General features: G+C 42.4%; 1 protein-coding gene and 1 non-coding gene across 2 annotated transcripts; both read left to right on the plus strand.

Annotated features, from left to right (window-relative positions):
• Positions 1-20,099: 20,099 nt before the first annotated feature.
• LOC136484664 (small nucleolar RNA R71) lies at positions 20,100-20,208 on the plus strand. Its single transcript, XR_010766163.1, has one exon. It is a non-coding gene; the product is annotated as a small nucleolar RNA R71 (small nucleolar RNA).
• Positions 20,209-23,864: 3,656 nt separating this feature from the next.
• Positions 23,865-25,061, plus strand: LOC136480061 (nucleolin 2-like). The gene is made up of 2 exons (XM_066477730.1): positions 23,865-24,282; positions 24,694-25,061. Exons 1-2 carry the CDS (start codon positions 23,865-23,867, stop codon positions 25,059-25,061), a joined length of 786 nt encoding a protein of 261 aa, XP_066333827.1.
• Positions 25,062-26,098: the final 1,037 nt, after the last annotated feature.

The following is a 26,098-nucleotide window of genomic DNA, read 5'->3' on the forward strand; positions in this document are numbered from 1 at the left end:
GGATACCGCATTGAGAGGGTGGTAATCCACACACATCCGCAGAGTACCATCCTTCTTCACAAAAATAGCTAGACAACCCCATGGTGAAGAACTAGGACGGATAAAGCCCCTCTCCAATAATTCCTATAACTGCTTCTTCATTTCTGCTAGTTCTTTAGGAGCCATGCGGTAGGGACGCCATGAAATAGGAGCAGTGCAAGGCTCTAACTTAATAGTAAACTCCATGCCCCTTTTCGGTGGCAACATAGGTAGATCTTCAGGGAAGACATCCGGAAACTCACAGACCATAGGAATAGAGGCAAGATCAGGAGAAGCTTCAACATGAGCAACAACTAGTAAGGCTGGATCTGAGGGCATAAGAAGAGACATCCTATCCTCGGAAGAAGGAAGTCATAACTCAACAACTCTTTGCTTAAGGTTCAAGACTACCCCATAAACTCGCAACTAGTTCATGCCCAGAATTGCATCTATGCCTTGCCTAGGCAGCACCATGAACTGGAGATGGTAAGTGTGAGTGGCTAGCACTAATCCGATTATGTCCATCCGAGTATTAGCGCACAACTGCGCACCCGGAGTACTGATTCTATAGGCAGTAGGAATAGCCATAAGAGATATATTGTGCCTCTATGCAAACCCCATGCTCATGAATGAATGTGATGCAGTAGAATCAAACAACACATATGCTAGGTGGGAATCAATGGTAAACATACCAGCCATCACAAGTTCATTCTGCAAAATCTCCTTAGCCTCAGTGAAGTTGACTTGTCTAGAGCGGCTTACGGGCACCTTCTTCTTGATAATCTTCCTCTTGACCAGATGGGAGTTGGCTGAAGGCTGGAAAGACTGCATAGGCTAGTTCTGTGGACACTCCCGAGCATAGTGGCCTTCCTTGACACACTTGAAACAAGCACAAGGCTTGTTCCCCTATCCCAGATGAGGCGAAACTTGCTGTCCCTAAGGCTATTGTTGCACCTGTAGAGTAGGTGCACGGTACTGAGTAGGAGGTGTCTAATAGGTCTGTTGAGGCTGACAGAACAACTACCCACCCGAAGACTGATAGGGCACCCGCTTGACAACCTATACCTTCTAAGCCTGGGGATGACTAGAAGACCCAATAATCACCCACTTGCACTTCCACTCAGCCTAAGAGTCATGCTAAAGTCCCTCCATGGCAATAGCAGCATTCATCATAGCACCAAAAGTCTGGTTGTTCCCTATGTATAGCTCCTTCTATGGACTGCAAGAGAGGCCGTGATAGAAACGGTCTCTCTTCTTCTCATCAGTATTGACGTGGATCCCAGCATACTATGCCAGATAGTTGAACTTGTTCACATAATCCATCATAGATGCTCCCTTGCTTCAAATCTAGGAACTCCGTCAACTTCCTGTTCAGCACACTAGTAGGAATGTAGTACTCTCTGAAAGCAGTGGTAAACTCCCGCCAAGTCACACGGTGGTCCACCAGCTGCATGGCATTGAACTTGTTCCACCATGCACTGGTAGAACCCAATAGCTACTACGCTATGAAGCACACCTTATGTTCTTCACTTACAGTGAGTAGCATAAACTTCTGCTCTAGAATACGAAGCCAATGCTCCGCATCTAGAGGCTCAGCAGTCGGCGTGAACATGGGTGGGTGTGACTTCAGGAAATCTTGGTAAGAATAGGGCCCCTCGGGACCACAGGCACCACCCCCGTTCTCGCCATTGCCACCGGGGCCTCCACAGGCGAAGCCACCAATAGCCTGGGCTAGCATCTCCAAGGCATGGGCGCACTCACACTGAGTAACTAGCATCTTCGCCATCATCTCCGCATGGGACATCGGAGGTGGTGGTGGCGTAGGAGGAGGAGCCAGAAGTGGGGCCTCATGGCTATCCCCATTGGTGTGGCCATTGTCCTTACCGCGACCGTTATCACCCTAGTCTGTACCAACACTGGTACAACCCTGACCAGATGTCAGTTTCATCTATAAACAGATAAGAACCAACCATTAGGGACACCCCTCTAGATTAGGAACAAGAGACTTAGAGAAATAATAAGGCTTTTATTAAAGCATTCTTTTATGTTATCCTATCAATTCACTAATCCAAATTATACGTGTGGGGGGAAGTTTAGTTTAAGCAAGATTCTATTTCATGATGCATGCTTTGGCCTACTCGTTCACTCGAGCTGAAATATAGTGGCATTCGCAAATTTTTTTGTCACATTGCACACTCACTTTCCGTACGATAAACGATTCTTACACAACTTATGTTAGTGTGCCTGTAGAAACTTGATTAGATAAAACCAGTACCGCTATCCTAGATAGACCATATTGCTAGGGCTTATACTTATTTACATAATTTTATTGCATTCTACTTTTCACAAAATTTTGTTGGTCAAATTTTAGGTTTTGAAAAGAGTTATGAAACTCGTAGACTCATTATTAGAGAGTTTATCACTAATAAACACAGGAGACTCCCTATTGTAGTTTAAAAAAAGCGTATTTCAAACCTAAAGGAAGGGGTTTGAGCACAATGGGGGGGGGTTTGGCGGCTCTTGAGTCTCATCTAGATGGAAAGGATCTTGCAGTTCTTCTTCGTCTTGGATGAAATCCTAGGCATCTGTCGCATAACTGACCAATTTATAAGAGTACAAGTATAATGGTAGCCCACAAGCGGTCGCACTGTCATACTTGAACCCATATAAACCTAGTAGTCCGTCGAGTACCACGATGGGTCTCGATAAACGATAAACAGTGCCATCTGCAACAATGTGAAATAAACCCTGAGTACGAGAAGGTACTCAGCTAGACTTACCCATCATAAACCAGAAATAAAATGACTCCAAGGATCATGCAAGGCTGTATAAGTGGATATAGCTTAACAACATTTTGCATAAAAAGCGATGAACTCAGTTATACAATTATAATTCTATTATCAAGTTAATTATGACTATCCATCTCTAGATTAGCAACTATCCTGTGCCAAACATGTGGTATATCATTTTAAGAACAAACAATAGTAACCATAGCAGGTATTGTAATTCCATGTTTATTTGAACCATCATGTTCCATAGTACAGTTACTACGATGTTGGTACTAGCCAAGTTTCTCACTATCCAGAAGAGACGGCGATTCGAATCGATTTTAACCAGCTGGGAATTTGTTCCTAACACAAACCCAGGCAGACCAGATCAATGGTCACCTTAGGTCACCATTGGTACAACTCAAGTACACATTTCACCGGTTCACCCAGCGTTGCACAATCAGGGACAACCAAATGCCAGGACGTTCAGGCCCAGCCTGCCCTTAGGCTCAGTCTGGCTCCCCGCACATCCTTACTAACATCCAGAGTGTGCACTCTTATAGAGCGGGGCCTGGCCTGAGTTGAGCTACTCGGCTTCACGGTCGGAACGAGTTATCCGGCCAGCTAAGTGATAGGCATGCGTTTAATCTTGTCAAACAGCGCCAACAACGGTACGGTCCCTAATCGGCATAGACGGAATCACATGACTCAATCTACGCATAGACTCCGCCTGGCCTTGATTTACTTTTACCCCATGGTTCTTCTCCACGATAGCAAATATAGCCAACCGTGCTTCGGTATCCACCTATATCTCGTAGGTGACAGGAAATCACCCGACTTCTTCTGGTCCAAGCATGGCTAAGCATATATTCGATCCCGGACCTATATAGGGTTAAAGGTAGTATTTCTGGACCAGAATTTATATGCATCAAGTGGTTCCAATCAATTCTTATAACCTAATGCATCAATCATAAGGACTTGAGTAATATTTTGTAAAAATACTGGGAGACTTAGAATGCTCCGGGGCTTGCCTTTCAGAAAGGAAGTGGGGCGGTGATCAGGGCACTCTAGAAGCTCTTCTGGGTTCTGCTCCTCGCCTTCGGGAACTATGGCTTGAGGAATCTCCTGCTGGTCCCCTTCCTCTCCTTCGTTAAACTCCAGCAACGTTATCTCCTCTTTCGGTCCTAGATGCATGAGTATGGCATAAGATATTGCGAATGCATACATGCTGACAAGTATAATATGATGATACATGATGAATACATTCTTGTAAGTATTCTTAATAGCACGGTGCTAAAGTAATAACAAGTGCATCATGTTCTACTGAGTATGTGCATATCTCTTCTTAATTATTAAATCAACTACTTCAACAATGCATTTACTACACCGCAAAACAACAGCTACTTGTTTTACTCATAACTAAAGTTCTACTTATCCAAATGTGGTGATCTTGGACTTTCTGGAAAGATTATAAAATTATCTACAACTTTCCTTTAATACTCTCACTGTGATTCAAGAGCTAAATTTGGCAAACAAATCATTCATTCAAATCTGTCCAGAAAGTAAACCTTTCGGACAGCAACTTGTAACAGCTAGAACTCAAAACCCCTAAGTCCTATGGCTGTGAAAATTTAACACAAGGTAGATTAGTAAGTTATCTACAACTTTATTATTAACAAGTTTTACAGTAGAGACGATTATCCATATGAAATCATCCACACAATCAGAACTATACATGCAGTCTTGTATTTGAAGGATAAAGCGATAATTAGTTATTTGTATACAATCAATGGCTTCTAAGCCTTACCATTGACATCAACAGTTATTATGCATCATAAGAACCATAGACAACATTATGCTTAATCACAATCTAATTATTTAATTGCCTTTCTTAATTTAATTATATAATTAGGGTAAATAATAAACATATACCAAAGGTGCATCATAAATTCTAAAACATTTACAGTGGCTTACTAGTACTACCAATAGACTACTGTAAAAGTTTCATGCCATTTCACCAAGGAAAACATCCTACACAAAAATGACAAGGCATGAAGGCTTAAAATAGCATAAATAGAGAACCCTAGTGAAAAGTGTCAAGCAACAGATTTTATATTTTTCTTAGCATCTATATAGTACTAGGACAACCTCCAACAAATTTCATGAATATTGGATTCATAAATAATTTATAAAAATTTATACAAGGATCACCTAATTATGAAAGGAAAATCTATAACTACAAATCCATTCATGCACTGACCCTCAAATACTTACCAGAGCTTATACTTGTCATGAACAGTTCACCAAATAAATTTCATAATTTTTGGAGCACAGGAACTCTAGATATAAATTAAACAGGGTTACATACATTTAAAAACACATTTCAAGTTTCATTTTAAATCTTCTAGAAACTCTACTACAAAAGCTAATATTATATTTTTCATAAATACTATACTTCCTAAGGAACACTACAAAATTTTGTTCACCAATTTTGGATCTCTATAGCTCAACTTATAAATTTTCCAAGTTGCATACAAAAACAGGAACAAATGAACTAGCCTATTTCACTTCTGTCGCTGACAGGCGGGACCCGCTGGTCAGTGACCACACATGTCAGTGAAACTAAAACAGGGCAGCGGCGCTGCTTCGACGTGGTCTGGCCATGGGTCGTCACCGGTGAGCTCACCAATGGAGACAAGTGAACCAATGTGATCTACGGAGCAGCGCGCGTCGAATGACCTAGGTGGTGGCAGTGGAGGTGGGGCGGAGCATGCTCGTCACCGGCCATGGTGGCACGGCGGCGCTGCTTAGTGGTGCGCCGGTCATCACCGGCTACGATGAAGCCAAGTGAGTTGTGCTACAGCATCACGGTGACCGTGCAAACCGATCTAGGCGACCAAGGCGGCTTGAGAAGCTCTGAAGAAGCATGGCCACGGCACGATGGCATGGAGGTCAGAACGCGGCGGCATGGGTCATCCTGTTCCGCGCCGACGGGACCACTAACAGAGGTAACATCATAACACAAGCTAATACCCATCCTAACCAAGCTCTAACGCCAACAACCGGAAGAAAAAGCGCATGCGAGCCGAGCGAGGGCAAGCTTGCCGTGGAGGCGGCAATGGCGGCCGAGGTTCCAGCGAGAGGGGAAAAAGGCAATATGCCCTCACTGAAGCTCAATTGACTCAGCCAATATGTCGAGGCGGTGGAGGTGGACACGGCGCAGCTCTGGGCGAGATAGAGATGGTGGCGGTGCGGTGGAGCGCACGCGAGGCGACGACGAAGGTGATGCCGTGCTCGGTGGCGAGGCTACGCTGCTGCGAATGGCAAAGGAGGAAGCAGTGCAAGGAAAAATGGGAGTGTGGGCGTCACGGGCGAGCACTGGGGGTGATAAGGCGTGCTCGGGCCCGACATAGCCACGCTGGGCAGGACGCCGGTGACGCATGGCCATCCTCGCATCCACGCGGTAGCCAGCTTCTAAAGCCGGTCGGCCACCGAAGAACGGGCGGGTTCAGACATCAGTGCCTCGATGTAAGCCTGACAGAGCAATTTCAAGGTGAAATTACTCTCGATCCAAAGTGATTCAACGAATGACTCCAAAACAAAAATCATAGCCCTAAGTACCATCTAAAATTCTTGTTTAGAAATCATGCCCTAATTCTCAACCAAACTCGAGTTATATCATCCCAAAGTTGAGCTGGTCAGCACTGTCAGGGTTTACGACTTGGAAAAATTAGCAAAGTGTGGAAAACAGGGAATTGATGATTCTTGTGAGCCTAATTCAAGCATGTTAGGAGCTAAACCAGTCTATGACCCAAAAATAAAAGTTGTTCCTATTGCCAAATACTACAACTTTGCTTTAGTGACCACCTCCATCCAAGGTCTATAGCACATAGTTCAAACTTGGTCAAACATGCTACATTCAAATGATGGTATACACTTAAACTTTGGTTTAGTGACCAAATTACCCATAACCATGAATACCAAAGTTGTTCATAATGCTATTTTAAACATGTCTAAGCTATTTATAAGGTCACACAATCATTTCATGCATTGGTTACACATAGAGCTTCTCGGTTCAACACACCTAGCATCACTTAAGTACTTGATTAGTCAAAATGATCTTCATGAACATTGTTCCACTAGTCATCATAAGTGTAGCTAATATGTTTTAGTGACTCACATTCATCACTTACATGTATTCACTCATGATCAGATGCATATATACAGGGAGACATGAAATAACAAGCAATGTTGCAAATGTTTCAATCACATGTTTCAATTGTAAAAGCTTAAATATGAATGCTTGATGCTCATGCTCATGCAATGCAAGTCAATTGATGCAAGGCTAACACCTAGGGTGTTACAGCCCTTCCCCCTTATAAAAATCTCGTCCTGAGATTTGCAAGACCTACCATTCTTGGAAAAAGACGAGATAAACCTCTTGTAAATAATCCTCTCGTTCCCACGTAGCATCTTGTTCACTGTGATTGTTCCACACCACCTTATAGAACTTAATGATCTTACTCTGTGTTACTCTTTCCATCTCTTCTAACACTTGGACTGGCTTTTCTTCATAAGTCAAATCCGATTGAAGCTTCATGTTGGTGGGTGCAATAGCTTCTTCTAGTACACGAAGACATTTCTTCAACTGAGAAACATAGAAGACATCAAATATTGCACTCATCTCTGGTGGAAGTTGTAACTTATAAGCAACATTTCCTTTCCATTCTGTAATCTTGTATGGTCCTACATATCTAGGCGCAAGCTTCTTTTTCATTCCAAATCTCTTCACCCCTTTCATGGGTGATACTTTCAAGTATACATAGTCACCCACTTCAAAAGTCAGTGGTCTTCTTCTTTTATCAGCATAACTCTATTGTCTTGATTGAGCTGCCTTCATATGCTATTGGATAACATGCACTTGCTCTTTAGCTTCATTGACAAAGTCAATACCAAAGTATCTCCTTTCATCGGGCTCAATCCAATTAAATGGAGTTCTACATTTTCTACCGTACAAGGCTTCAAACGGAGCCATCTTGATGCTTGCTTGATAATTGTTGTTGTATGAGAACTCAGCTAAAGGTAACCATTTCTCCCATGGTCCTTTGAAAGATATAACACAAGCTCTTAGCAAATCTTCTAAGATTTGGTTCACTCGCTCTGTCTGTCCTGAAGTTTGCAGATGGTATGCTAAACTTCTGATCAATTTAGTCCCCAAGGCCTGGTGTAAGTGCTCCCAGAAACGAGCTATGAACTATGGTCCTCGGTCTGAGATTATGGTCCTAGGTACTCCATGTAGCCTCACAATCTGAGAAATGTACAACTTGGCATACCTCCTAGTTACATACCCAGTGTTATCTGGTATAAAATGGGCTGACTTGGTGAGACGATCTACAATGACCCATATGGAATCATGACCTTGCTGTGTCAATGGAAGGCCTGTGATAAAGTCTATACTAATTTCTTCCCATTTCCGACCTGGAATAGGCAATGGCTGAAGTAATCCGGCAGATTTCATATGAACAGCTTTTACTCTGCTACAGTTGTCACACCTAGAGACATAGGCTGCGATCTCTTTCTTTATCTTAGTCCACCAAAAATGGGTTTTCAAATCTTGATACATCTTACTACTACCCGGATGGATAGACAATTTGGACGAATGAGCTTCCTCTAGAATTTTATTTCTAAGCTCATGGTCTTTCGGTACCACAAGTCGGTCCTCAAACCATAGTACACCCTTTTCATCTAATCTGAAATGTTTGGTTTCTAGCTCTTGCATCTTTCTCTTGATGTGACTTATACCTACATCTGACTGCTGCAGCTCTATGATTTTGCTCTCAAGTGAACAACTGATAGTGATATTGTGCAGTACAATAGGATGTAACAAATTAAAGCCATCTTCCAACAATGCTTCCTCAGTGTTGCAATGAGATTTCCGACTGAGTGCATCGACTACAACATTGGCTTTCCTAGGATGGTAATGTACTTCCAAATTGTAGTCCTTAATCAATTCTAACCATCTTCGCTGTCTCATGTTCAACTCTGGTTGGGTAAAGATATACTTGAGACTTTTGTGGTCAGTATATATATGACATATATTGCCCAACAAATAATGTCTCTATATCTTTAATGCATGTACAACTGCTGCGAGTTCTAAATCATGTGTAGGGTAGTTGACTTCATGTTTTCTCAATGGCCGAGAAGCATATGCAATAACTCTCCCTTCTTGCATGAGCACACACCCCAAACCTATACCTGATGCATCACAAAATACATCAAAAGGCTTCTCAATGTTGGGCTACGCTAAAACAGGGGTTGTAGTTAACAGAGTCCTGAGGGTGTGAAAAGCTGCTTCACACTCTGGTGTCCAATTGAACTTTTCATCTTTCTAAAGTAGCCTAGTCATGGGCTTAGCTATTTTGGAGAAATCCAGAATGAAACAACGATAATATCCTGCTAATCCTAGAAAACTCTGAACTTTATGAACCGAAGTCGGGGTCTTCCAATCCATGACCTCTTGTACTTTTGATGGGTCTATAGAGATTCCATCTCTTGATAAGATATGACCTAAGAAAGGTACTTTGCTCAACCAAAATTCACAGTTGCTAAATTTTGCATAAAGCTTATGCTCCCTCAATCTGGATAGAACAATCCTCAGATGCTCTTCATGATCTGCCTCGTTTTCCGAATAAATCAATATATCATCGATAAACACGACCACAAACTTGTCAAGCTCGATCATGAATACCAAATTCATCAGGTACATGAAGTAGGTGGGAGCATTCGTTAGTCCGAAAGACATAACCAAATACTCATATAAGTCATACCATGTGGAGAAAGCAGTCTTAGGTATATCCTCTGGCCTAATTTTTATCTGATGATAGCCTGATCTCAAGTCAATCTTGGAGAATACCTTTGCCTTTGCCAACTGATCGAACAAGATGTCGATGCGGGGCAATGGGTACTTGTTCTTGATGGTCACAACATTGAATGGTCTGTAATCTACACACATTCTCAAGGATTTGTCCTTCTTTTTCACAAAAAATGCTGGACATCCCCATTGAGATGAACTAGGTTGAATAAGACCCTTGTCCAACAGATCCTATAACTGAATCTTAAGTTCTGCTAACTCATTTGGCGGCATTCTATAGGGCCTTCTTAATATAGGTGCCATACCTGGCACTAACTCAATCTTAAATTCCACATCCCTATCAGGTGGTAAACCTGGTAACTCCTCTGGAAATACATCTGAAAACTCACAAACCACAGGGATATAACAAAGGGTAGTGGTTTGGATAGCACAAGCTAAGTGTTAGAGTTCAAAATTTTGGGAGAGTGGTACTAGAAAAGCATTCCCTCCCTTGGGTTCTCTCAACATAATAGTACGAGTGCTAGTGTCAATGAGAACACCATGATCCTTCATCCAATTTATGCCTAAGATTACACTTATGGATAACCGGGCAATACTATCAAATCTATTGTATACTCCCTCTCTAGAATAGACATGAGCACATTTTTGACTATCTTATTTGTAGAAATTGTAGCCCCAGCCGAACTTATATTATAACCACCCTTGCTTACTTCAATGATTTTCTGTTCATGTCTAGATGCAAATGCTTGACTCATAAATGAATGAGAAGCTCCCGAATCAAATAAAACAATAGCGGGATGCTTGTTGACAAGAAACATACCAGCCATGACAACTTCTCCAGTGGGCACTTCCTCAACAGTGGTATAGTGCACGTATCCCGGACATGCCCTTGTGTTTGCCTGCCTCTGATTGTTTTGATTCTGATTGCCATTCTTCTTTGGGTGGGGGCATTTCTTGGACCAATGCCCCACATGATTGCAGTTAAAACAGGGTTGATTACCCCTAGGTCCTGTGGAGCTTCCCTGACCGCCATTTCCTTTAGGTAAGGCAATAGTGAATGCCTTACGGAACGCTTTCTGAGGCCTGCTACTCTGAGCTTTTGGTGGTGGAGGCCTAAACTTAGGTGTAGGTGGACGGAACTATGGCCTAGCTGTGATAGGAGCTCTAGACTATGAAGATCTAGAGGCACCTGCCTCAAATGCCCTTTTGTGACCCTTAGCTGTCGCATGCATGTTGTTATGATTTCCCTGGGTCAAAGCATCACTAATAAACTCGTTATAAGTGGTGCACTTGGAATTTGCCATGGTCTTCATCAGTTTGGTGCCTAGACCCTGCTTGAAGCTCTCTATCTTCTCCTCCTCGATATCCACAAAACCTGGAGCATACCTGGATAGGTTATTGAATGCGTGCATATATTCTGTGAGGCTCTTTGTCCCTTGGGTGAGCCTCATAAATTCAGTCGCTTTCATGTGCATTAGGACCGAAGGAATGTGATGCCCCCGAAAAGCCAACTTGAACTGCTCCCATGTTACTCACGCATTAGCAGGTACAGAGGACAAGAAATGTGTCCACTAGATCCCTGCTGGTCCCTGCAACTGGTGGGACGCATACTCAGCCTTTAGGTGCTCGATGACTCTTAGCAGACGAAACTTCTGCTCAATGGTGTTGAGCCACTCGTCCGCCTATAGTGTTTCCTCTACCACCTTGAAGATAGGAGGCTTTGTATCCAGAAATTCCTTGAAGGTACTGTGCTGATTAGGCTCGGGCCCTTGTTGCTGTAGGTGGCTATGAGCGGTGTTCTGCATGATGAGGCACAGAGCTTCCTCCATTATCCTTTGGCTCCCCAAGAATTGGGCAAAGAACTCCTGAGTAGACGGCGGTGGTGGTGGTGGTAAGTCACCATCGTTGCCATCATTGCTGCTACTAGCTCCTGCATGGGTGTGAGTCATCTACGAAGTTGCAACAATAAGCGATTATTGGTTGATGTCAAAAGATTGCAGATGAATTTATAATCATGCCAAACTGAAATTACTGGAGACAATCTCAAATTCATACAATAAAAACAGAGGCATAATAATTCATTCTCGCAACATGACACCACCAATTTGATCACTTATCGAACTCATAGCACGTTAATATTCGAATCATGATCTCTGATAAATCAACTGGAATTTGCATTAGCGTTTAACCAAACGTGCGATAGTCATGCAAATAACAATATTACATGATAGTCCAATCACCAACACCAAATTCCAAACTACAGGTCCATTACATAACCAACGATGATACATTAAGCACTTCTACTAAGTACTAAGCGATCTAATCCTCATCATGATCACTATCGAGGTCAGAGATAGGATCATCTCCTTCCTCGGGCTCCACTTCTTCCTCTTCCTTGTCCTCATCATCATCTTCCTCCATATTTGGACCATCTTCTTCCCCATCAAGGATAGGGTTCAGTTGGTTGTTCAAATAGTGCACCTCATGCTGAAGGTTCATCACTTGCAGTTGAGCCTATGCAAGCTGCTGACGTAAGCCCCTTTCGGCACGATCATGCACGCTACTCATGTCGCGGTGCCGATCTCATTCTATCCTTACTACAACGACACAGTTCTCTATTGCATCTCGCTGGTGTCTAGCTATGGAGACCTTAGCACGGGCAGCCTCCAACTGCTCCCGTAGTCCTGCAAGCAATGCTCGATCATTAGCCCTCGCTTCTTGGGCTCCTGCTCTCTGTTGATCCACTTGCTCCATTTGGGCATGGAGAGTGCCCAAAGCTGCATAGGCTTGGTCAGATTCCCATCGACCTTTACTTGCGGCTTTCTTTTGCTTACGCACACACTTCTTGAGCTTATGCTATGCAGCTTCAGCCCTCATGAGCTTGTCCATGCAAGTGGTGTATGGTTCCTATCAGAAATCCCTAGTGTCCTAGCGTGTACAAAACATCTTCATCACCGCAAACATTGCACTCATAGCAGAACTAGAGCTATTTGCCCACTAATCCCGATCTCTGATCAATGCATTTTGGTTGCATTGTTCCCATATTGTTGTGGACGAGTCCACCCAAGGAAACATACCCACTGCACTACCGATAAGTGCATCCCCATGCTGCTGGCAGATTTGACTCAAAACCTCAAAGGCCACAACTTGGGCAGCCTCCCAAGGAGTTTTCCCTTCCGATTCCACCTTCCACTCCTGCCAGAAGGGTGCTTGGGTGTGGGCTGGTATAGTTAGCCACACCTCATACCATGGCTGTCCCTCCAAGTACTCTTTATTCTAATGATAAAGGGGCGGTTCATGGTACCCCACACAGTGCAAAACTCTCCACAGTAGAGTAGGCGTTCCGAAAACCATCAGAAAGTTCTCACATCCAACTGGTGCTGCCATCTGTACCATCAACATGTACAACTTTGTGTGAGATAAGGCCATAATGGATAAGAGTTACATAATCGAGTAAGAATTTTATAAGGGGAGGAACAATGTAATTATTGGAATGATAATTATCATGATGCATGCTCGTTCCGTACGTCCACATAAACTTAGGAAAAAATATTTCTAACAACAAATACGGTGGCATACATACGTTCTCTCATATACAGCGTAACTAGTCGAGCTACACGTTTCATTGTTAGTGTACCTGCATAAAAGTTTCATTTCAGCCCATCCCATAACTAAATATGCAGAATGTAAATCTAAATACTTCCATATATGTATACCCATACATATACTTCCGTATCAAAGCTACCCGATAACAGTTTATACCCACAATTAAATACGCACCACATACACATGCAAGCATGCATACATAGTCGTACCAAAGCTAACTCTCCCCGACCGCACGCTCACATCTTGCGGTCACACCACTCATCAACATACCTTGGCGTAGAGGCATTTGATCCATACATTACCATTCAAGTGAATGGCATCCATACAATAGCACACCGTATGGACGACAAAATTTAAAACCACCAAGTTAGTACTTAAATAGCCACCTTATAGTCCTTAACTTGGGCATAAGGAAAGTGATCACTGGCACACTTTAGATTTCAAATACCTATTTATATAGCTATTAGTTGCTAGAAAGAGTTTTGGAAAACAAAAACTTTTGTTTTAAATAGACATGTGACAATTAATGTTGAACCTTGCTCTGATGCCAGCTGTCGCAGAACCCACCAATTTATAAGAGTACAAGTACAATGGTAGCCCACAAACGGTTGTACTATCATACTTGAACCCATATAAACCCGGTAGTCCATCGAGTACCACGATGGGTCTCGATAAATGATTTACAACAACCAAGATCGTACATGATTCAACATACATGTCACATATTACATAAAGTTCACAGATACATTTCCATCATCAGAGTATGAAACAAAGTTATTACAAACCAAGTTTAATGGATAAAAGCAGAAGCAAATTAAGTTTGAAAGTAGCGTTTGCCAACATAGTTTGACACAGTGCCATCATATGATCACAGTCCACAAAAGCATGTAGAGGGATTAATAAAGAAGCCTGCCCAAGGCTTACTCCTCATCCATAGCGGGATAGAAGCAACTCTTACAATAACCATGATAAACAGTGCCATCTGCAATAATGGGAAATAAACCTTGAGTACGAGAAGGTACTCAGCTAGACCTATCCATCATAAACCAGAAATAAAATAACTTGAAGGATCATGCAAGGCTGTATAAGTGGATATAGCTTAACAATATTTTGCATAAAAAGCGATTAACTCAGTTATACAATTATAATTCTGTTATCAAGTTAATTATGACTATCCATCTCTAAATTAGCAACTATCTTGTGCCAAACATGTGGTATATCATTTTAAAAACATACAATAGTAACATAGCAGGTATTGTAATTCCATGTTTATCCGAACCATCATGTTCCATAGTACAGTTACTACGATGTTGGTACTAGCCAAATTTCTCACTATCTAGGAGAGACGGCGATTCGAATCGATTTCAACCAGCTAGGAATTTGTTCATAACACAAACCCAGGCAGACCAGATCAATAGCCACCTTAGGTCACCTTGGGTACAACTCAAGTACACATTTCGTGGGTTCGCCCAGCGCCGCACAATCAGGGACAACCAAATGCCAGGACGTTCAGGTCTAGCCTGCCCTTAGGCTCAGTCTGGCTCCCCGCACATCCTTACTACCATCCAGAGTGCGCACTCTTACAGAGTGGGGCCTAGCCTAAGTTGAGCTACTCGGCTTTGCAGTCGGAACGAGTTATCCGGCCAGCTAAGTGATAGGCATGCGTTCAATCTTGTCAAATAATGCCAACAACGGTACGATCCTTAATCGGCACAGACAGAATGACATGAGTCAACCTACGCATAGACTCCGCTCGGCCTTTATTTACTTTTACCCCTTGGTTTGTCTCCACGATAGCAAATATAGCCAACCGTGCTTCGGTATCCACCTATATCTCGCAGGTGATAGGAAATCACCCGACTTCTACCGGTCTAAGCATGGCTAAGCATATATTAGGAACAAATGAACTAGCCTATTTCACTTCTGTCGCTGACCGGTGGGACCCGCTGGTCAGTGACCCCACATGTTAGTGAAACCAAAATAGGGCAGCAGCGCTGCTTCGATGCGGTCTGGCCATGGCTCATCACCGATGAGCTCGCCGACGGAGACAAGTGAACCTATGTGATCTACAGAGCAGCGCGCGTTGAATGACCTAGGTGGTGGTAGTGGAGGTGGGGTGGAGCATGCTCATCGCCGGCCATGGCGGCATGGCGGCACTGCTCAGTGGTGCGCCGGTCATCACCGGCTATGGCAAAGCCAGGTGAGGTGCGCTACAGCATCACGGTGACCGTGCAAACCGATCTAGGTGACCTAGGTGGCTTGAGAAGCTCCGAAGAAGCATGGCCACGGCACGGTGGCGTGGAGGTCAGAACGTGGCGGCGTGGGTCGTCGTGTTCCGCGCCGACGGGACCACTAACGGAGATAACATCATAACACAAGCTAATACTCATCCTAACCAAGCTCTAACGCCAACAACCGGAAGAAAAGCGCATGCGAGCCGAGCGAGGGCAAGCTTGCCATGGAGGCAGCTATGGCGACCGAGGTTCCGGTGAGAGGGGAAAAAGGCAATACGCCCTCACCGAAGCTCAATTGACTCAGCCAATATGTCGAGGCGGTGGAGGTGGACGCGGCGCAGCTCTGGGTGAGATAGAGATGGTGGCGGTGCGGTGGAGCGCACGTGAGGCGACAACGAAGGTGATGCCGTGCTCGGCGGTGAGGTTGTGCTGCTGCGAATGGTGAAGGAGGAAGCAGTGCAAGGCAAAATGGGAGTGTGGGCGTCATGGGCGAGCACTGGGGTGATAAGGCGTGCTCGGGCCCGACACAACCACGCTAGGCTTGACGCCGGCGACACGCGTCCCTCCTCACGTCCACACGGCGGCCAGCTTCTAAAGCCGGTCGGCCACCGAAGAACGGGCAGGTTCAGACATCAGCGCCTCGATGTAAGCCTGACAGAGCGATTTCAAGGTGCAATTACTCCCGATCCAAAGTGATTCAACGAATGACTCCAAAACAAAAATCGTAGCCCTAAGTACCATCTAAAATTCTTGTTTAGAAATCATGCCCTAATTCTCAACCAAACTCGAGTTATATCATCCCAAAGTTGAGCTGGTCACCACTGTCAGGGTTTACGACTTGGAAAAATTAGCTAAGTGTGGAAAACATGGAATTGATGATTCTTGTGAGCCTAATTCAAGCATGTTAGGAGCTAAACCAGTCTATGACCCAAAAATAAAAGTTGTTCCTCTTGCCAAATACTACAACTTTGCTTTAGTGACCACCTCCATGCAAGATATATAGCACATAGTTCAAACTTGGTCGAACATGCTACATTCAAATGATGGTGTACACTTAAACTTTGGTTTAGTTACCAAATTACCCATAACCATGAATACCAAAGTTGTTCATAATGCTATTTTAAACATGTCTAAGCTATTTGTAAGGTCACATAATCATTTCATGCATTGGTTACACATAGAGCTTCTCAGTTCAACACACCTAGCATCACTTAAGTACTTGATTAGTCAAAATGATCTTCATGAACATTATTCCACTAGTCATCATAAGTGTAGCTAATATGTTTTAGTGACTCACATTCATCACTTACATGTATTCACTCATGATCATATGCATATATACAGGGAGACATGAAATAACAAGCAATGTTGCAAATGTTTCAATCACATGTTTCAATTGTAAAAGCTTAAATATGAATGCTTGATGCTCATGCTCATGCAATGCAAGTCAATTGATGCAAGGCTAACACCTAGGGTGTTACAGCATCTTCTTTGAGGTCTTTGTCGGAAGCTTCCAGGAGAGATGTTGCCATAATCTCCTCCATTGGATCTTGCTTAGGATACATATCCGTCTTAACATATAATGAGCGAGTGATGGGTATAGAAAGGTTTAAGCTTTTCTTGAGTCTTACATTTATATTCCCCTTTCTTCCTTCATGAAGGAGTCTCTCTATTGGATGCCCTATCAAAAGATCGAACTCCTAGATATTGAATACATAAAAACTAAGATACACCTTGGTTTTGTCTACTTTGATAGGGATGATGTGAAAATTTCCTTCACTAGGAAGGATTTGCCCGGAGAGACTTTTTAAGAGATTGGTTGTTGGAGTTAAGTGCATATTTCCAGGAAGGGTATGTGCAAAAGATTTAGACATAAGATTTACTCCAACAATCGGATGATAAAGAGCATTGAAGGAGGTTTTACGAATCTAACAACGAATGGAGGTAGCAGGAGAATCTAAACGAATGATTTCAGGAGAAAGCTTGGATTCTACCAACCACTAATTGCTTACGATCATTATCAACTCCTTCATGGTCTTTTTAAGGAATTTCTCTTTGGTTGGGTCAGGAAGATGCTGGTTAGGTACTGATGGTGCCAAAGATTTCATTATTGCATAATAATTCGAGGTGTTTTCAAAATCGGAGAAGTGCTCATCCTCTAATTCAATCATATTTTCCAAAGGGGTAATTTCTTTCTCCTTCAGTGGTTCGAGAACTTGGAGGACAGTTGAGGCTTCAAGTGGAGTAGCTAAAGGCTCAGGCTCAACTATCATAAGTTCTTCCTTAGTAGTTTCCTCTACTACGTCTTCTGCGCCATCATTACAAATGTTGGTGTAAGAGGTGTTTTCTTGGATTTTTCTATTGATTTTTCTCCCTTCACTGGCAGAGCAATGTAAGAAGGCACCTCCAGAAGCTGAGTCAAGAAACTATGTGGTCTCCCCACTAAGACCCATATAAAAGTGTTGCAAAAGCATATGATCTTGAATGGCAAGATTCTTTTTCTTTCTGTTTGAAAGATAGATCCTCTCTTCGAAGGCTAACCACTCCAGAGATGGGAAAGAAAGATAAGCAAAATCTAGAGCATAGACCTTCCCAATCTCCTTGTACACTTCCTATGGTTCGGGTATACTAGTGTTTAGCTCTTCCCGGCAAAGAGAATGGAAATAGCTTCCACTTTATGGTTTCATGTGACATGCCCGCGATATGCAAGCATGCACAAGTTTGCTCAAACTCTCGTAGGTGAGTTTATGGGTTTTCATCACCTTCTCCTAAGAATTATTGTTCATGGACCATACTTATTAAACTCAAACGCAACTCATAGCCAGGTGCAAGGATGGGTTTTGAAGATTCTGGTGGCTCTAGTTGTGCACCCGTGGTAGCAGTGAATTGATTAATAGGCGTGATGTTATCCATGCTTAACGATAAATAAAATAAAAGATACAAGGACAAACCTAGTTCGATGAAATCACAGCAACTGTTTCCCCAGCAATGACGCCAGAAAACTTATTGACACCTATGGAGGCACATAGAGACAAAATCCGCAAGCACACAGGCATCGAAGTAGTTTTCACCTAGAGTATTATCGAGTATCATATCCATGGGGAAACGTGTGTGTGTTGTCTAACAATTAGTTTGTCCAGGGATAACAAACAAGGTTTAAGGTATGAGTAGATTGGATTCCTATGGTTATGACCCTATGCAAAGTAAGGCTTATGATTCTAGTGTTCACTTTAGGACGCCGCTTAGATGGTAAAGCAACGCTAATAGATAACTCTATCGACACGACTATGGTCCTACTAATTTAAGAACCTGCTCAATTCGGCATGGACTACAAAGGATAGACAGGATTGTCACCTCCCGTTGCTACCACACAACCAAGAAGTAGGGAGCAAACACAGGTTGCTGATAGCCTAAGCACCATGCTTATGCTAACGATTACTACTCTAATCTAGATATCTAATAAGGACTAGAGCACTCAAAAGAACTGTGAACCCATGAACAAAAGAGAACAAAACTTACTTTAAACAGAAATCAATTACCAGAAGTATCTTAGGTGTAGAATTGGAGAAGCCAAGATCTTCCAAAGTACAAGCCGTAGAGGTAGCACCGACAGGCCGGTACTTCCTCCAAACTCTTCCCTCACTCTCTAACTCAATATTTTTATTTACAAGACTAGATCCTATAGAGGACTAATCTTCTCTTGATGCCCAGATTCTGAGATGAGGATATGAATTAGGGTTTCAGGATGGCTCCAGGGAGGGGGGGTAGGGGCTGCTATATATGGGCGTGCCTAGCACCCTCTCTCTCTTAGTTAGCCTCATTGGTACTAAACTTTCTACCATATCTTATCAAAATGCACATGGACTTTATGGGCCAAATTCTGAATTGGGCCCAAATAATCATGCAACTCATGACATGGAGTTTTTCTTTTATTTGCGAAATTTATATCTTTTCATTCTGAGCTCCAAATATAGCATATAATATATCCATTTAGATCAGCTCAACGATCTCTTCACAATGGTGCACTCCAATTCACCATTTGAGATAATTTTGTTCTGTGAAAAATTAAATATCCTACAAGACAAGTGAGAGCACCAAAACTCATGGAACTTGTTAGAATCAAACCCTATAACTATGTTTGGTGATGGAATTAAGTATATATGTAGGTTATGTTGACGGATTATAATTGGTGTTAACGACTGTTAACAATAGTTGTTGATGATGAAGTTCACATCCACTTGTGTTTTGGGACAGTTGTTCCCCGAATGCTCGGTGTTTCCACATTCTTCACACATCATGCGGGAATCATGAATGTGCATGACTTCTTTCTTTTCATTGGCTTGGTCTTCGAGCCTCTTCATGAGCAGGTCCATCTTGGCAAACAACATGTCTATCTCCTTGAGTTGATGCATTCCTCCACCTCTTTTGTGGGTTTGAAGACGTTCTTCATTCCAACCTTGGTTGGAGGCCATCTTCTCTATGAGAGCTATTGCACCTGGGATTGTGAGTGATAAGAAAGCACCTCTAGTAGCAGCATCGATATTCTCATGGGTGTTGTTCATCAACCCATGGTAAAAGGTCTGCATGAGTAGCTAATTCTCCATCCTATGATGAGGACATTCTGATATGTAGTCTTGGAAGCATTCCCATGCCTCAGGGACAGATTCACCATGTTACTGCTGAAAACTTGAAATTCTCCAATGCAAAGCATTCGTCTTGCCCATGGGAAAGAACTTTGCTAGGAAGGCAGAGTTCTCCCATGTAGTATTTCTATCTTTGTTGGTGTAGAACCATTGCTTTGCCTTCCCCAAAGTGAAAATGGGAAGAGGCGGAGTAATATGGCATCTCAAGTAACTCCTTTGTTGGTGAGAGTGCTACAAATCTCTAGAAAGTGTTGGAGATGAGCACTCGCATCTTCATGTGCCTTTCCACAAAACTTGCTAGCTCGCACCATGTTGATGAGAGCTGGCTTGAGCTCAAAAGCATTGTCTCCGATGTTGATCGCTGGTCTAGTACAGATGTTGGTTGTAGTTGGAGCAGAGAATTCATAGAGAGTCTTGTCAGCAATGGCTTTGAAAACTAGTGTTAAGTTGCGCCTTGTCTGATTGTCTTCCAATTCTAAAGCTGAAACTTTCTTGAGTTCAGCCTTAGTTCCCCTAAGTAGTGCTTCTGGATTTTCAATGTAGTTTGTCAGAAGTTCAAAACCAATCATACATTACCCTGCATAAGATGTAAAAGTAGATAGAACAAGGGTAAGCCTGTTTGAGCAAAGGTATCTGGTTTCCTCGATCACATCAATAAGTAAAAGTTTATCAATATTCCTTTTTGCCTAGCTACCTTCCCCGACAATGGTCACTTGTTCAAGTAGCCACCAAATGTTTGTTGGGATTACTTAACATCACTTTTGCTAAGTTGTCATCCCTAGCAATAATGTCATAAATGATTGTTGGTATTTTCTAGCGTCACTCCTAGAATGACACTAAGAAGTATGTTGGTATTCTATTGTGACTCAGAAATAATGCAAATATGTATGTGAAGAGATCTACAAGCGCACAGAGAATATACCATTGTAGCATTTCACTCAAGAGTATTCCAGGTATCGTTATTTATATTTTTACCACAGGGAAGGATTGGCAGATGGAATATATTGATAACTTAAACATATGATGGAGCGATAAACCATAACCAAACTTCCACTCATAATAGGGGTAAGTCACAAGGTAGCATAAATATATGATAAATGATCATTGATAATTAATAGTTGAACATCTAGAGTACTCCTTTCTATGGCATTAGCATGACTAAGTAGATACAATAGAGAAATAATTCCTAAGTCATTCTTAATTACAAGTCATAGCATACTATGATTAGTGCAATTATACTTAATAATCATGGCTAAGATCAACTCCATGTCAATACATAAGGGATATTACTAAGGAAGATCAAGAATAGAGCTTGACTTCCTTCGTAACTAGATCCTACTTGACCTATATTCGGGGAGTGGACTACAAAGGACTCAACGAGAGTGTCACACTCGCAATCTACCACATGGCCTGGAATATAGGGTGCATCCACAGGTAAACAACATATGAGTACCACGCTTACACAATGTCGACCACTCACCCCATGTACTTTAGAGCGAGCGCTATACGAACTTATGCTTGAACATAAACATAATCTAACTATACTAAGCATATAATCAAAGTTGACAATGAACATGATAAGTAGGAACACAAATAATATTAAGAACACTGTCGAATCAATTGAAGCAAACATAATAAATATGAAAGATACAAAAGTGGATACAAGGGCTATATCAAGCCACACTCTTAACAAGATCAGGAATCCAAGCAAAGCTTGCCTCCCTCTAGATCTAACCTAGCTAGCTATACCCAATAATATTTGTGGAGCTCTATAGTTATTCTCTTCTAATTAGGGTTTCTCAATGATGAAATGACTTGATGCCTTAGGGGTGGCAGGGGATGGTATATATAGGGAGAACCATCAATACTAAGCCCTCGGATCAAACCGATTTAAAGCAATGATGTAGATGCAATCCTTAAGGCAGTGGAGAAACGATGTAGTGAAGGGGGATGACATGTGGGCCCAAGGGGCTGGCCAGCCTACAGGTGGCAGTGTCCTCCTCTCTGCTTTGGTGGTTTGCCTTATGGTGTCTTCTATAGTCTTCTAGAGTTGATTTCGTCAAGGATAAGCGTGATTAATTCTAATGTTTGGGTCCACCTTGACGGTTTTCTGGATAAACCCTGCTGAAAACACAGATTCACCAAAACTCATAGAATTTGTTAGTTTAAACCCCTACACCTATGTTGGTGATAATATTCATGCATTTATTCAAGTTATATTGATGCTTTATGATGGGTGTTAACTACCGTTAACAATCGCCATCACCTAGACGACTTGGTGGTTATTAGAAGCTTGGTGATCATCCGGCAGAGCTTTTGATGACCCAAGTCATGGCGTGAGCAGTTGTGGGCGATTCACCGCAATGCAATGTCAAAGAATTAGCCCATCGAGAGCACTTGATCCTTCCACGAATCAAGGGGGAGCTACACCCTTGTATGGGTCCTCCAATGAGGACTAGTGGGGAGTGGTGACTCTCCGATACCTCAGAAAAACATCGCCATGTTCCTCTTTCTCTCTTTACTTTGAGCATTTACTTTTAAGCAATTCAATTCATGTCTTTACATACTTAGAATTACCATGCTAGAGTAGGATTGGAACCTAGGGTGCAAAACTTTTATGCGGTAGATCAATAGAGAACACTTTTAGGCACTAGGGGTGAAATGGGCTAAGTGTAGGGCTTAATTATTGCAAGAAATTTTAGAATTAGACCAATTCACCCCCCTCTTGGGCATCTTGATCCTTTCAATTGGTATCAGAACCTCATGCTCCTTAAATTAGGCTTAACCGCCTAGAGCATGATGTCCCATAGGGAGAGACCCCCTCCCATCTTTGAGGGAGATGATTTTCCTTATTGGAAAATTCGCATGGAGGCGTACCTAGAGGCTATAGATGTTGGAGTGTATAGAGCCACCACACATGGCTTCCCAAAACCTAAGGAGCCCACCAACCTTGTTGGTGATGAGGTAAATTACAAGAAGTGGAATGCATAGGCTAGAAACACCCTCTTTAGAGGCCTTTGCAAGGAAGTCTTTAACCATGTGCGGAACCACAAAGACTCACATGCTCTATGGTCGGACATTTGTGCGCTCCATGAGAGAACCAATAGTGAGCATGAGGAAATCTATCATCTTGTGATGAAGAAGCTTAATTCATTTGAAATGCTTCCTAATTAAAGTGATAATGAAATGTATTCTCGCTTGAATGTTCTTGTAGAGGAGGTCAATGGGCTTGGACTCACTCAAATGCAACCATCCAATGTGAGAAAAATCTTGGGTGTCCTCCCCATTGACAAGTATGGGCATATTGTGATGGTGGTTTGATGAGTATAGGCCCGATCTTTCGAGAGGTAGCCGGTAAGTTCGATTTGTGGAGATCTCGACGTTGGCGATCCGGCTTCAAATCAGACACGATTCGAACCCTACAACTGTTACACCACTGCTTCATTGGTTATCAACCAAGCACAACTTGATTGACCTCGCCAAGAAGGCTTTTCCTGCAAGCGAATCGAAGAGCACAAGCAAGAAGGTAAAACACGCAATCTGAAATTGCAAATATGAATGACGTGAATATCAATAGAGGGTTCAAGAACTCGGTTCCAAAGGACTAATCGACACAGTGGAGGAGATCAAGAACGGGGGCCCTGGATCACTGTAAAAGGAGATCAAGTTTGATGGCAAGAATAAGAAATTGTTCACTAGTAGCAAGAGGAAGCCCATCTCCCAAATGAATTGCTACAATTGTGGAGATCTTGGTCATCTAGCTCATCAATGCCCCAAGCCCAAGAAAGACAAGTACAAGAAGTATAAGGGCAAGAAAGATGACTCATGTGATGATGATGATGATGATGATGAGAAGAAGAAAAACAAGCCACACAAGAAAAAAGAATATCGCAAGAAGAATGGAAAGTCTTATATTATTGGTGATTGGCTCACGGATATTGAATCATCAAGAGGCTCATCTGATGATGAAAGTGATAATGAGAAGCAAAAGGTGGCCGCTCTTGTGATTGGGTCTTCACTATCTCCACCGCCACTACCGCCATCATCCTCTACACACCTATGCCTCATGGCCAAGGGTGATCGAAAGGTACAAAGTGATGATGATAGTAGTGGTGATGATAATGGTAGTGGTGATGGCAATGGTAGTGATACTGATGAAGAATTTGAATCACCTTCTTATGATGATCTTGTCAAGTTGCTAAACTCATACATTAAAATCATTAGCAAGACAAGAGCCAGAAATGAGAAGCTACAACTTGAGAATGATTCACTCTTAGCAAAGTATGACATAGCCAAAAAAGCTAGTGATGAGCTTAGACAAGAAAATAAAATTGTGTCATCCAAGCTCAAGGAGCTCAAAACCTCTAAAAAGGAGCTTCGAGAAAATCATGATAAACTTGAGGGGATACACAATGAGCTCACCACTAGATACAACTTGCTAAAAGAAGAGTACACCAATCTTAAGATTAATCATGATAATCTTTTTCTTTCTCATGAGTTTTTATCCAATGAGCCACATGATGCTACTAACAATATTGTTATGATTGATATAGCCACATCATGTGATGACTTGATTGTGGAGAGCATTGAGCAAGGTTCTAGTAGCAAAGGCAAGAAAGTGGATGAGTCTGATAACTATGATGATTACATCAAAGTCAAGAATGAGAATGAGAAGCTCAAGAAGGATCTTGAAAAGCTATCAACCACCAACACAATTGTGATAGAAAACCTCAACAATGATCATGATTTGGCTCTTGAGAATGAGATGCTTAGAGAAGAGAACAAGAGGCTCAAGATGGACAAGGATCTTGAGAAGTTATCAACTCATGATGAACATAGAGAAGAAAACAAGAAACTCAAGTTGGAGAAGGAACATCTCAAGACCAGTTTGAGCAAGTTCACAAGAGGCCAATATCTTTAAAGTGAGCTACTAATGAACACCATGATGAAGATTGATAGAAGTGGTATTGGATTCTTGGCAAATCAAGTGAAGAAAGCTCCGGCTCAATATCAACAACACAAGTCAAAGCCTAAGCCAAAGAGATGCTTTGAGTGTGGACAAGAAGGTCACTTTGCTCATGAGTGTGAAACTCCACCACCACAGCCCTTGCACAAGCATGCTAGACCCTTTGCTTTCAATGCTCACTACATGTTTAGAAAGGATTTTAGTGGAAAGATGAAAGTCATATTCTTAGGTCCACCAAACAAGAATATGCCTAAGCAAACACTACTAGGAATATCAACTTTCATGACGAATAACTTTTGTCACAGAAGGAGCGAAATTCGTCATAATTTTAGTTTTATGACGAAAAATGGTTTGTCATAGAAGTCGCGTCATACTTGAACTTCCATGACGAATCTAGAAATTCATCATAGAAGTGGCTTTATCTATGATGAAAAATTCACCATCATAGAACTATTTTGGCATGCATGGCATGGGGCAGCCATGCTGGTGGTTGCTTCCATTAGAGATGCTTTCCATGTGTACATGCTGTAGCTAGTTCCATTAGAGATGGTTCGGGTCACATGTCACCTTGTTATTAGACAACATGGCCATCTCTGGTTCCTGAATGTTTCTGGTTCTTAATGGACCATGTGTCGGGTCCCTATTGTTCCTCATGTCAGTCTTCTATTGGCACACATGTCATGTTACCGATGGATCATGTGTCACTCACTACTACACTTGCACATTTCACAGACGCATCATAACCCACATTGCAGTCCAATTTTGGCCTCGATAGTAAGCTATTGGCAGTGATACTCATAGCCATCATCGTTGGTATCTAGGACCAACTGGGGTGTACACTACACCACCATATTGGCTTATCATCCATCCGTGATAAGGTCCTTACTTCTATCTCATTGGAGCATGACCCGCATGTGTGGGTATGCACTAACACCGCTACATGGCTTATGATCCATCTATGATCAGATCCTTATTCTATCGCATTGGAGAGT

Source organism: Miscanthus floridulus, chromosome 9, assembly GCF_019320115.1.
Source record: "Miscanthus floridulus cultivar M001 chromosome 9, ASM1932011v1, whole genome shotgun sequence".
NCBI lineage: Eukaryota > Viridiplantae > Streptophyta > Magnoliopsida > Poales > Poaceae > Miscanthus > Miscanthus floridulus.